This window comes from Rhinolophus hipposideros, assembly GCF_964194185.1.
Source record: "Rhinolophus hipposideros genome assembly, chromosome: 26".
In the NCBI taxonomy this organism is placed as follows: domain Eukaryota; kingdom Metazoa; phylum Chordata; class Mammalia; order Chiroptera; family Rhinolophidae; genus Rhinolophus; species Rhinolophus hipposideros.
The window spans coordinates 7,795,001-7,807,681 of record NC_138072.1 but is presented as its reverse complement, the minus strand read 5'-3'; the positions used below and the strand labels follow the sequence as shown (position 1 = coordinate 7,807,681).

The window sequence follows — 12,681 nt, the reverse complement described above, 5'->3', positions numbered from 1 at the left end:
TAAGTCACACAGCGAGGTTTATTTCCAGCTAGCTCGGGTCCAAGTATCTGCCCGACTCAGCGGGTTTCAACAAGGACCCCAAACACTTAAAACCCAGGGCTTATATAGCATCTTCAAGGCACACAGTAATTAAACTACAGGACTTACACAGCTTTAAGGAGTATATGATAAACTGCAGGATTTACACAGCTTCAAAGAGTATAAGATAAGCTACAGGGCCGCTTGTCTCCTCACTGTCACTGCCCACATCTCGGAATTTACAGTCAGGTTGTGTTTACACTTAGGTTGTGTTTCAAGCCAGGGGCCGTTAACCCTGACCTTACGATAGCAGTTCTCACGCTGACAGTCTCTTACAATCCAAAATCCAGGTGCTTCTACCAAGTGAGGACACATGGAAGGACTGCCCTCTGTAAACAGGAGGTGGGTCTCACACTTCCTGTTTATAGAGGGCAGTCCTTCCGTGTGTCCTCACCTGGTAGAAGCCGTGAGGGAGCTCTGTGAGGTGTCTTTTAAGAGCATGAATCCCATTCAGGAGGGCTCCATTCTCCTGACCTAATCACCTCCCAAAGGCCATCACCTTGGGGTTAAGATTCCACATGTGGATGGGGTGGGTTGGGGTACAGACATTCAGACCTTAGCGCTAAAACAGAACAGACACTAAGTGAATCAGACACATGGACGTAAAGGATTTACAGATCCGAAACCCCATCCCAAAAGAAATTATTGGCGTCAGGCACGCACAGCACAGCCCATTGTTTTTCAGGTTCTCATCCCCTCTTCCCCATCCTCTGTTAGTCTCCCAGTGGCCTGGCTCCTTCCCTGGTGTGGTCCTGCAGCCTGGATGCATTGTGAAACTGAGTTCAGGCGCCTCCTGGCAGCTTCAGGTACTGAAACACTTTGATTCAGAGCAACCTTCAGTGATGAGTCCAGGGTTTGTCAGTATCACTGCTTCCTGCTTATGGAGATGGCGTTGCCGAAAATGAGCAAGCCCAATTTCTGCTCAGCACACATTAATTTGAAGAATAATATTTCTGATCCAAATCTACATGAACATGTAAAAAATGGCTAATGTGAATTTACATTTTACGCTAAGCACATTAGCGCAGGCCCTAAAATGTCCATCCTCTTGGAATAGTTTTCTTTCATCTACTTAATGCTAATTGTATGAGAAAAGCACATCCAATTCCTATTCTGAATAAAGGGAAATAAAGTACCTGTTATAGACCAGGATGTGGCTTCACTCTGTTGGTTTTGTAAATAAAGCTCATGATTACAATGACTTTTCCATGGCAGCTATAGAGAGGGGAAACAGGAAATAGAATGCAGAAAGCCCGCTTCAATGAAAAATACTGTAAATTGAATTTGACAGCATTTGATGGCATTTGATTATTCTAGTCACAGCCAAACAATGATATAAAGAGTAATATGAAACAGAATGTGTTACTGCCTAGCAGACTCAAAAGCAATAAACCTTCCTCCAATGTGACACAATCACTTCACAATCATAATTGTAGCCTGTTTGATACCTCTGAGTACAGCAGAAGGGCACTGACTGACATAGATACATTTTGTTTTTTATTTAAAGTGAAATGAAAATGGCGCACTGGGGCTCCAGATACAATCATTATACTCACCTACATAGGCATGAATCACTTGGCCGTTATTTCAGCTGAAGTTTAAATGTGCTTAGACAACAGCAATATCAAATTTTTCTTAGATAGCTGCAAAAAAAAAAAATCAGAAATTTGTAAGGACAGAAATAGAAGGTAGACGCATCGCTCTTTTTCATTCTGGGACTACATAGAGCCCTTTATAATATAGTTATAGCCACAGCCTGCAGTATTTCTGGGGAGGTGATAGCATGTAATTTCTCCTTCCTCATTCGCCTCCTCTTTCTTCTAGCACCACCAGAGGAAATACGTTTAGCTCAAAACAGGGTTTCGCCTATGCAGATATTTTCATTAAATTGCAGGAAGCCAACTTGCCAATCCCACTTTGAAACTGCTTGTCACTTTGCTCTCTCCAACTCTCCAAATCGTTTTCCTTCAGTAATCCCCTTCTCGAGTTAATGATACGATTCTATTAAAAAGTGTCTACCCCGGTAAAGAAATGAGATGTTTATGACTTTAAAAACCAACAAAACAATAACCTGCTAAGAGCAAGACTGTCAATGTGACTGCTTCTGTTCAGTTTACCTGTTAAATTTGATACAGTTATCCCTTCTCATCCGAAGGGGATGTGTTCCAAGATTCCCCGTGGATACCTGGAACCACAGATAGTCCCCAAACCTACATGTAATATTATTTTTTCTGTATCTGCATATCTGTGGTAAAGTTTGAGGTATAAATTAGGCACAGTAAGAGAGTGACAATAGCTAATAATAGAGAGAACAATTATAATATTATACTGTAATCAAAGTTACATGAACGCGCACTCTCTCAAACTATCTTATTCCTGTACCGTACTCACCTTTTCACTTACACGGAGCGCTGGAAAGTTTCTCCCTGGCATATCGGAATTGCCAGCATCACTCCTCTTGTACTTTGAGGCCATCAGTACTAAGTAAAACCTGGGAGACTTGAACACAAGCACTGCGATTCCAGGACAATCAGTGTGATAACCTAGAAGGCTAGTAGGTAACTAATGGGTGGAGAATGGGTACAGTGGACAAAGGGACGGTTCACATCCTGGGCAGGAAGGAGTGAGCGGGAAGGCAGGAGGTTTCATCACACTACTCAGAACGGTGCACCACTTAAAACTTATGGATTGTTTGTTTCTGGAATTTTCCATTTAATATGTTCAGAGCACAGTTGGCCTCAAGTGATGGGAAGTAACTGAAACTATGGAAAGTGAAACCGTGGGTAATGAGGACTACTGTATTTTATTTAGGCCGTGGTGCTAATTCTGTGTAAGTTACAAAACAGAGGATTTCCTCTAATAGGGACAGCATTTATGTTAGTGGTTTGCAGCCTGGTTACTAATGGGGTACATTCAGAGCCACCATGGACAGTTGCTTTCTCTGCACAGTAAGTTTGGTTTGTGTAATAAAGATCCTTCAGAATTCCCCCGTTATCTTACATCCATAGCCCTGTAAAGAGCCAAAGTCTATCCACAAAATCCGACTTCCATCTACAGAATCCACCGAACACTTTTCCTTAGGAGACTTGTTTAGAAACACTGCTTTGGAGGCACCCAAGAGAACGGACGCTGACGTAGCTGTGATAAGCGCTAGGGAACCAAAGCATCCATGGGATTCGCTTTATTGTCATGTTTGCTCTGTTTTGGTGGTTGGCACCACACCCAGGATATGCCGGTGAATTCTAAAGAGTTTTAAATGAGATTCAGTCTTCAGATGTTGGGAAAATCTTTGAAGTCTCTCCCTTCAACTCCAGAGTAGCCACTCCCTTCAGAAAGCTGGACAAGGCGACCTTCAGGAAGCATTTGGTAAATCTCCTGGGCGTCCCTTAACTCCACCATCAGCCCAGATCAGGAACACCATGTAGTCCCTAGGGGCTGCGGAGGTGGCTTCCTATGTGTGACTCCCTTCTGTCACTTCTGTTCAATGCATCCTTTCGGTAACCACTGGATTCACCTTCCTCAGTACAGCTTTGGGCATTATTTCTATGACAACTTTATTTGTATCACGTGTTACATTTTACCCAGTGGTTTTCATGTGCGTTATTTGATTTAGTTCTTACAGAAATTCTAGGATATTATACACTATAAGGTTATTAACTCCAGTTTACAAAGTGACCTAGACACGAGAGAACACAGGTGAGTTTGCCCACGGTCATTTAATTAAGTGACAGGGCCCGAGAGAGCCTGCAGCCTCTCTCCCCTGACTGCAAGTGTTTGGGGCTGTTTATTTAAATCTGGGGTGCCCTTAATATTTTTTGTGAGGGGAGGGTGGCGGTTGCATAATCTTAAATTGTTATGGGAAATGCATTGCGATATAGGATTGTTTTAATTGCTTTGGAAGATAAGCCCTGAGAATTGCTGGGAGAGAATTAGGGGGTAGGGAACTCTTTACAAGGTTATGTTACATTAAGATACCATGAGTACAAATGCCTTTTCAAATACATAGTTCCTAGCTGAAATACTTATTTTTGTTTTTAGTGTTACGCAACATTAAATTAACTCTAGTTAGAAAAGTGCATTACTGAAGTATCTCCCAAGTGAGCTTAAGCATAGGATAACTATTTAGCTCTTCGGTGAGGGCTGGAAATATGATTTCCCTTAACACAGACTGTTCACAAGGAAACACTTCCAGTTAAATGAACAGTTGAAGCTGAAATCTTAAATAACTTAGGAATAATTGTGGTCTACTGAGCCTCTTCCATTCAAAGTTTATTCAGACCTAAAGATAATTCTGGTTTCTTTAATGCGACCGATGGGCTGATATTACCTCACCATAATATTAATTTATTAAGTATTCGATAGTGATAAGAAACGCTTACCCAGGCTGCATCCTTTCATGGTTTTGGTGAATAAAACTTGGGGCTAACATAATGCTTAATCTCTTATAAAGCATCGATTTTTAAAATTCGCACTTTCAGGCAGTTTTTTTAAGAATGTCAGTTTTATGACAACCATGGGCATTCATGAAAGTTTAATAAAAAGTTAATTGAATTGCCATAGAAAGGCTGAAGCCAGACGAAACAGAACATTTTATTTTCCCATAGAAGTCCATATGTTAGTTCGCTCTATTATGTTCCTAGCAAACACCTTTGAAAAAACTCAGTGAGGGGAAACCTTGGCCATGAGCTCTGTGGTTCTCGTGGGAATGGACCCCTCGCAGGGACACACCTGGTATCTGCAGCCAGTACAGAGGCCAGACCCTGCGAACCTCACTGAGGGCAGATTCTGGCGCCTGTATGGGAGCGGGAGTAATGAGGTGGGTGGCTGGCGGGAATGGCAGGTCAACAAGAGGTACGGAGGAAGCTCCATAGCCTCCAGCAGAAAGTTCGTCATTGCCCAAACTTAAGGCATTGTGACTTATCCACAAGAGGGCCATCAAATTCCCAAAGCCAAAGGTTTTCAAAGATTTAGCTAAATATATATAAAACCACATTTTTTACATGATGCTTTGTCAGGTCTCTGGTATACTGTTTCATCTGGTCTTCATCGTGACCCCGGGAAGAGACAGTTGAAAAGATGAGTTGGTAACAAAATCTTCTAAACAATAGTTTCTTATTCTGTCTGCAAACCTGGTTTGGAGGTGTGCAGCTGTCACCGTTGCATTCTGGGTTTCCTTCCAGGCGTCCTTCTGGCCTTGAAGAGGAGACCCTCGTGTTTGTCTGGTCAGAAGGAGCCCTTGAATTTACCGATGACGCTGAAGATACTCTGAGACCTTTCACGCTCTACGAATATCAGGTTAGAGCCCAAAACTCCAGGGGCTCAGTGGAGAGTTTGTGGTCAGCAGTGCGGACTCTGGAAGCCCCACCCCAAGATTTGCCAGCGCCCTGGGCTCAAGCCACCGGGGCTCATTCAGTCCTGCTGAGTTGGACGAAGCCAGACTCTCCCAATGGTGTCATCTCCCAGTACCGCGTGGTCTATCAGGAAAGAGCCGACGATCCAACATTCACCATCCCTACGGTGCATGCTTTCACAGTAATGGTGAGTCCTTAGAAAAATAACAGAAGCTTAGCTTCTCTGGTTAATATGTTGACATTCCATTTTTTTACCCAATGTTATTTTTCTTCACTTAGGGATTAAATATATGAAAATAATTCCCAAGTGAAAAGAAGCAATGTAGTCATGGGGATAAGATATGGAACTGAGTATAAGGGATGCTGGAAAGTGGCTTGCAGACCACAGTTAATTTGTATTACTTCAGTCAAATAAGTGACTCTCTCTTTGCCTGATGTCTAAAGCCATAAGATGGAAACATGAAAAGTGTTCCTCTATACCCCAGGGGGATGAGGCTAGGATGAAATGCGACAGAAATGTAATTGTCTTCTTTCTCAAAGAGCCAGTTACATCACATAAGATACCTGTCTAGGATAGAGATTCTGTGAATGAAATACTATCACCCATGACAGATAAAGAGATCAGAATAGGTATCTCTAGATAGATCTAGGTATGTGATATGATTGGCTCTTTGAGGAATAAGAAAATTCAATTTCTACATATATCTATCAGAACGGACAGACATAGCTATGAATGTCACACGCGCTGTAACTTGTGATTTTCCTGGGTCGGCCACCCTCTGGCCCACAACACAACTTAATTCAGTTCACCTGGTGTCTCCTGAGAGTGCCCGTTATGCCTGCCATTGCCTGAGGTTCTATGGGAGATACAGAGACAGGATGGTGGTCCATGTTTCCGGGAGCTTTCTCCTGTGTAATAGTGCCAAGATGAGAACTGAACATAAGAAAAACAACAATCAATGAAGTAGTAGACTGCAGCTCATAGTGTCCCTCAACCCCAAGATTCACATTCATACCCCACTACCTACTAGCCGTAAATCGCATTGCAAGAGATAATGATACCTTATACCAAGTGGTAACCAAAAAAATAAATACATAAATGCTCTGAGAAGTTGACAGAAAGCCCTCCTACTGGATGGAGAGAAGATGAAACTCTGTGGTCTTAGGAGTTACATACATCTGGTTTTCAAAATGTGATACGATCTTACTAAATAAGAAAACACCTCATAAATAGGAAACCATGCACAAACAGCATAAAGAGTTATTTTCAAAGACCAAACCATGTTTCCTTGCCTCCAGTTTAGGCAGCTCAGTTTACGTGAAGATTATAGAATATAACACATATCAAAATATGTAAATAGTGCTGGGTGAATCTATTTAAAGAAACTCCCAAAGAATCTTCGTCAATGAATAGTTAACTTACCATGTTTTCTCACTGTCCTTATGCTTAATTTTCTTGTGTGGCTAAAAAAATAAGCAACGTGTGAATAGAAGGGATAATATTTTTTAAATCTTTATTTCAGAATTGGTCCTTTATTTTTCCTTGACATTTAATTATCTTTATATGTCAGGATCTTTCATGTTACATCTTCTAAATCATTCATTATAAGCATAAGAAGCAGTGTCCTTAAGTGTAGAAGATTTGTTTTAGTTGATATGTGAAATATATTACTTCTTATCATAGCCTTGAAATTTATGTTCTAAACTTCTCTACCCTGAAAGAAAGAAAAAAAAACCTGAAAAAACAAGTAAAAATATTTGACAAGAGCTTTCTTATTGAGACCACTTAATTTAAATATATTTTATTGAAGGCCCGCATATTGCAATGATTAAAGCTCTGGTATTTTAAAATGTGGTTTTCAGGGGCATAAGTGTCAGTATTCAATCTCCCAAAACAGGTTTATTGGAATTCCCTTGTGGACTAGTCTCTTAAGTCTGCCCTGTGTAGCTGGTTTCATTTTATAGCACAAGACTTAAAGATTTTTTATTACACTAACACATGTCTAAAAAGGAGGGAGGCCTGTGGCCCCCCCACTTGAAGCTTCATGGAACCCTTTGGCCATCGGCCCTCCCTGACATGGCTCCTGTTCTGACAGCTTGGTGTTGCTGTACTCTTCCATTTTTCTAAAGATTACCCCTTGCAATGCTAAATAGCCATGATCGAGAGACAATAATATTTCTGCATACTATTTTTGAATTTAAGTGTGTGTGTGTGTGTGTGTGTGTGTGTGTGTGTGTGTGTGTGTGTTCAAAGTGCTCCCCCCAAAAAAAAATCTGGATCTTTGGACTGAAACTCCCAGGAGAAGACTTCATTAGGTTCATCAGGAAAAGTCCCATTTGAGGGTTTAGCAACAAGGACAGTCCCACAGAGCAGTAGGGCCAGTGTTCAAACATTCTGGCCAGTAGGCCACATTGCCGTAGCGGGAAGCCACTATGACTCTTTGTGGCATCTTTGGCAGAAGAAATCATACAAAATTAGAGCCTTTGAATTTTATCCATTCGTACACTCCCAAGAGAATGCTAAAGCTGTCTAAAGGAGAAGGTCCTGCCACTTAAACCCAGTTCCTCACCACCGGACAAGTGTTCCTGTTATCCGAGCCAAATCTCTCCTCCTGTCCTTTAAGCCCCTCTCTTCTTCTTCAGAACAGCAGGACTTCTCGACAGTAGTGCACTGTGTCTTCAGGGTCAAGAACACATTATTGACGAGTCAATCCAATTTGGCAAATAGTCATTGAGTACTATATTCAATCTGTCAATACTCAGTTCGACACGCAAGGGTATTTATGAAGTCGACATGAGACTGCAGAGCAGAGACAGGGGGGAGATGAGAATCGAGTCTGAGGCGCAGATTGCTATGACTGCTGGGCCTTTCAGGTTTTTCAGTGTCTTTGCTTCTGAGTTTCTGCTGCTCATGTTATGATGACTCCCTTTTAAGCCTTTCCCTGAGAGCCTTCCTGGCTCTACTTCCTATTTCGCTAATTCCTATACCCGCTAAGCATCTCCACTATCTCCTTCCATTTCTTTGCTTGCCCTAGGTGATCTTTCAAGTTGTTGTTTCATAGACAGCTTCGGCTGAAATTCTCCAGAGCAAAGGAACTGTGTTTTCAATTAGTGAGAGACAGAATCCATCCTCACAATTGCAGGATTGCAATCCAGTCCAAGGACTCGCAAGAGGTATCACTAACCCTCCTCACGTAGTCAGTTGCTTATGGGGACCCCATGTCTGTACTAGGGGCCATGGGTAAGTGGTCCGCAGTGCCATGCCATCAGTAGTTGTCCCAGAGTTGTTTACAGACAGGTGGACGTGGCTGGGAGAGCCACATAAAACAGATGCGATGGATGCATGGAGCCTCCTGACGGTGGCAGTGGGTGGAGAACTGGCAGTGGGGGCCCTCCATGGGGGGGAGAGCATATGTGTTGGCAGGAGCTGCAGCAGCAGCCGATGAGGCAGCAGGAGAGGAGAAATGGAAGGAGTGTAGATTTTAATGTATCACCAGCTTCTCTCCCAACCTCATGAAAAGCTTCATCTCCCTTTGGACCTAAGTAGGTCTTTCTAAGGGGAAGAGAGAGAGAGATGTAGGTTCTTAGGGTCTCTTCGGACAAATACCCACCGCTACGGAAAACAACCTTTAGCTAGAAGTCCTTAAATTCCCTTAGCTCTGTGATGAATTGTGCAGTGTCAGGAAAGAACGCTACCTAGCCTTGCTTGGCATCAGGATTTCCACGGTGGTGTTTGCAGGGAACACTCCTGGCGAGGCTGGCAGAACGGCTGCCACCACACTCTAATTTGTTTGCTTTTCCACACTGGCACCTGCCATCGCACTGGCAGAAATAACTTGGGATTTAAAGGTGAAGGTGGTTTACCTGTTAGTCTGTGCTCTGAGTATTTCTGTGCCCACCCCATAAGGGGGATAAAACATCAAGCCCAGATCATGCTTTTGCCCGGTACCCTGAAAGAGAGATGGCACTTGACCCTGTGTAGAATCAAGCATACGGTGCTGAGTGGTAAGCCTATTAGATGGGTCACTAAAAGTTGGCTTCCAATCTTGAAATTAAATCCAGAATTACAAACTCTAGTTTCTAGATTCTAGTTGCCAAACTCCCTGCCCAAAGTCAAGGAGGAGATATTCAAAATTTCCTCATGCGGTCTTCTCAAACTGCTTTACTATTAAGTAGATATGGGGAAGGGGGTGAGATACTTCAAAATCCCCTATTATGGATAGTTTGTGAGTTAATTGATGAATTGATTTTTAATTCCATTTTCATGTTGTCTTAGTGTAATGTAAAATATTATTGCTCTTTACATATGATCTTAACTTAGTTGTAACTCTTAAAATTTCATGATTCTTAGCCTCTTCTCCCAAGATCCATCTATAAGACCTATAAGACAAATATTCTGGGAGATCTAGCTATCTAAAAGGACTCCTTGGTAACTGTCTTTAAAAAATGAAGAAAAGAAATGGTAATAAAAACAATTATCATACATTTCTGTACCGGTTCTATAAGCTGAGCTTTTCACATTTTATAATCTGAGATAATTGTGCCATTCTTTTATATAAAAGATACAAAACATGGGTGGGTAAATGTCACACCGAACAATGATTACTTGTTGGCACAACCCATTTCTTTAATTGTAATGATGTATTTGGTTTGACATTAACTTTACCCCCACCCCCTTTTTTTCTAATAATACCCTACCAATCACAAATATTTATTGGGGATCTACTTTTTGCTCAGTATTATTGGAAATTGAGAAAAATATAGATCCGTATAAGTCTTCGTGAACTTTGTATAACTACTTCTTTGACAGAGTTTTATTTTTCTCCACCCACTTTATTCCAACAGCTTCACCAGGCCACTCTTGCTCACTCATTGGTTATCTCTAGGACAGGTCCCACGGTTTTCCAGTCACTTTCAGTTACAGTGACCAGCTCAGTTTTGGTAATCAGGACTCATTTGAGGTGCTTTTAAAAAATCCAGTCTAAAGCCTGCCTTGTTATAAGGGAACTATAGTGGGGAAGAAAGGGCATGTCCATTTTCTTTCCTCTTCTTCATTTCTCTTCTTTTATTGACTTCCCCAGGATCTTGGCGAACAAGATGGAATTAGACAAAAAGGAGCAGAGCCTTACTCATTACTATTGTTCTAAGCCATCCACCATTGCTTTCTGTGGGGCAGGTGCCTCATGGGATTTTCTCTGTGGGTTACGAAGAAGTCCCCTGTGGGGAACCCCAGGTTGTCCCTGGTACAGGCAATATACTCTCTGGCTAATTTCTTGCACCCCTATCCATTACTGCCCCCGAGGTCCACCCCACAACTTCTTTTACTTCTGGGCAACTTTCTCCCAAACAGTCAGCCAGTATCAAGTTCTGTCACATTGACAAAACTCGTTCCTTTCTTGGCATCCACTATGTGTGGAGAAAACTTGTTCTATCAAATAAGGAAAGTACGACTTGTCCATCACTATCTTCTCTACTTGATGTGTCTTGCTGGGTCCAACCCAGCTAGCCTCACCACTTCAGAATCCACTGAACAAGAAGCAGGTCCCAGCTCGTGTTCGGCCATAATCCCCAAATCCTGGGATCATGTAAGAATCTCAGAAGACCCTTCTCCTTCCTAGTGGCTCCAGCAAAATTACCCTGTGAGTTACTTTTTCTCAGTAGCAAGCCTTCTGAAAAGAGTAGTGTCCACCTCACCTTTCTAACAGAAACCCCCAATTTCTTCATGCTGTTCTGTTGGAAAGAGAAGAGTGGGGTATCCCCATTCCCACCCCCAAGTAATAAAAAGATAACTGGAGAAGCTTCTCTACTGAATTCCCTTCTTTAACTTGTTTTCCGTGAACCTGGATCCTTTCTTATGTTGGTGATCTTATGAAGATCTTCAGAGGAACATGGGCTTGAAGGTGTAAGGATGATTGTTTCTTTCTGTAAGTGCTACACAGGTATGGCTAGCCGTTCCAGTAGAGTTACTTATCACCTATTTTTCTAAGCTATACTCATTATTCCCCAAGACATCCTGAAATATCTTGTTACTTAACTAAGTAGCCTCATCATCTTTCTAGTTGCTTAATCCAGGTAGGCCATCCTTGAGTCCTCCCATTCCTTACTTTCAAATCCAAATCCTTCCCTAAGTCCTATTGATTCTACTTCTAAAGTGTATCTTGAATCCATCTGCTTGAAGGCTCCCTTCACACATCTTGTTCCTTTCTGGTCAACTGGCCATGGTCTTCGTGCTTAATTGACAAGTCTGAACTAAGATGTTACTTATCTCACAAGACTGTTGCAAGGGCTACATAAATTAATGTGTGTACAAAGAACTTTATAAATAGGCAGTAAGACTTGAGAAGCCCTACTGTTTGGAATAATAGCAGCTGGAAAAATTGAGCAAATGTAGAACAAGTTTTGGTTTGTATAAGGCAACCCTATGTACGGATTTGGTCATGAAGGAATCACCTTGTGTTTTGTGCATTTTAAGCATTCTTCACCTTCTGACAAAATCAGTTTGCAAATTTAAATGCTTCCTGATACCAGTCTGTTGATTTCCACGTAATTTCTCAACTATTGCATTAGGTTCTATTTCCTTTCTAAGTCACCTAAAGCAAGATGGTGCATATTGTTTCCCCAAAGTTTGGTGCTGGCCCATCACCTCCTCCACCAGAACACCCACTGCCTACCCTCCAAAGGCCCCCTCAGGCATTTCCACTCACATGCAGTTCCACTCACAGACATTTCCACTCACCTTTGCCGCCATGCCACCTAGCACCCTGCCCATTCCCTTAGATCATATCAGCAAACATGAGGTCTTTTGGCAACACACACACACACACACACACACACACACAGATTCTGCCAAGCTGACATCTACCTACTTCACTATGCCCAAGAGCAACTCTCAATGTATGAAGGATGGTTTGTGGGGAGACTATTTGCCCTTTAATTCGGATATGTTGTTAGTTTCTGCCTTTTAACTGAATTACATTTAGACACCCAAGAATCTACAGAGCCTTGTTAAAAAAACACACAAAAAAACACATATATGAAAGTAAAATGAACTAGTCCACACCCTAACAGGCCCAGGCCATAAATTCAGAATATGTGCCATTTAGCAGGGACAGCAAGCTGCAAACGGCAGTGAAGGGCAAAAGTTAATTGAACTACGGTGCTCTTGTCACAAGTGGAAAGTAGCCACTACCTGAGACAAGATGGCTTCCCCTGAAGGACCCTATTAGAGCCAAGAGATCATCTCCTTCGCTCT

At 42.1% G+C, this 12,681-nt stretch overlaps 1 protein-coding gene across 1 annotated transcript in view; it reads left to right on the top strand.

Moving 5' to 3' along the window:
- The window catches only part of USH2A (usherin), a gene marked incomplete at both ends in the record, with an annotated part of 554,530 nt that overhangs the window by 478,791 nt on the left and 63,058 nt on the right, over nucleotides 1–12,681 (top strand). The window contains one exon of the mRNA XM_081039194.1: nucleotides 5,259–5,616. Within this exon, the coding sequence (XP_080895320.1) occupies nucleotides 5,259–5,616 (358 nt within the window). The remainder of the gene's footprint in view (nucleotides 1–5,258; nucleotides 5,617–12,681) is intronic.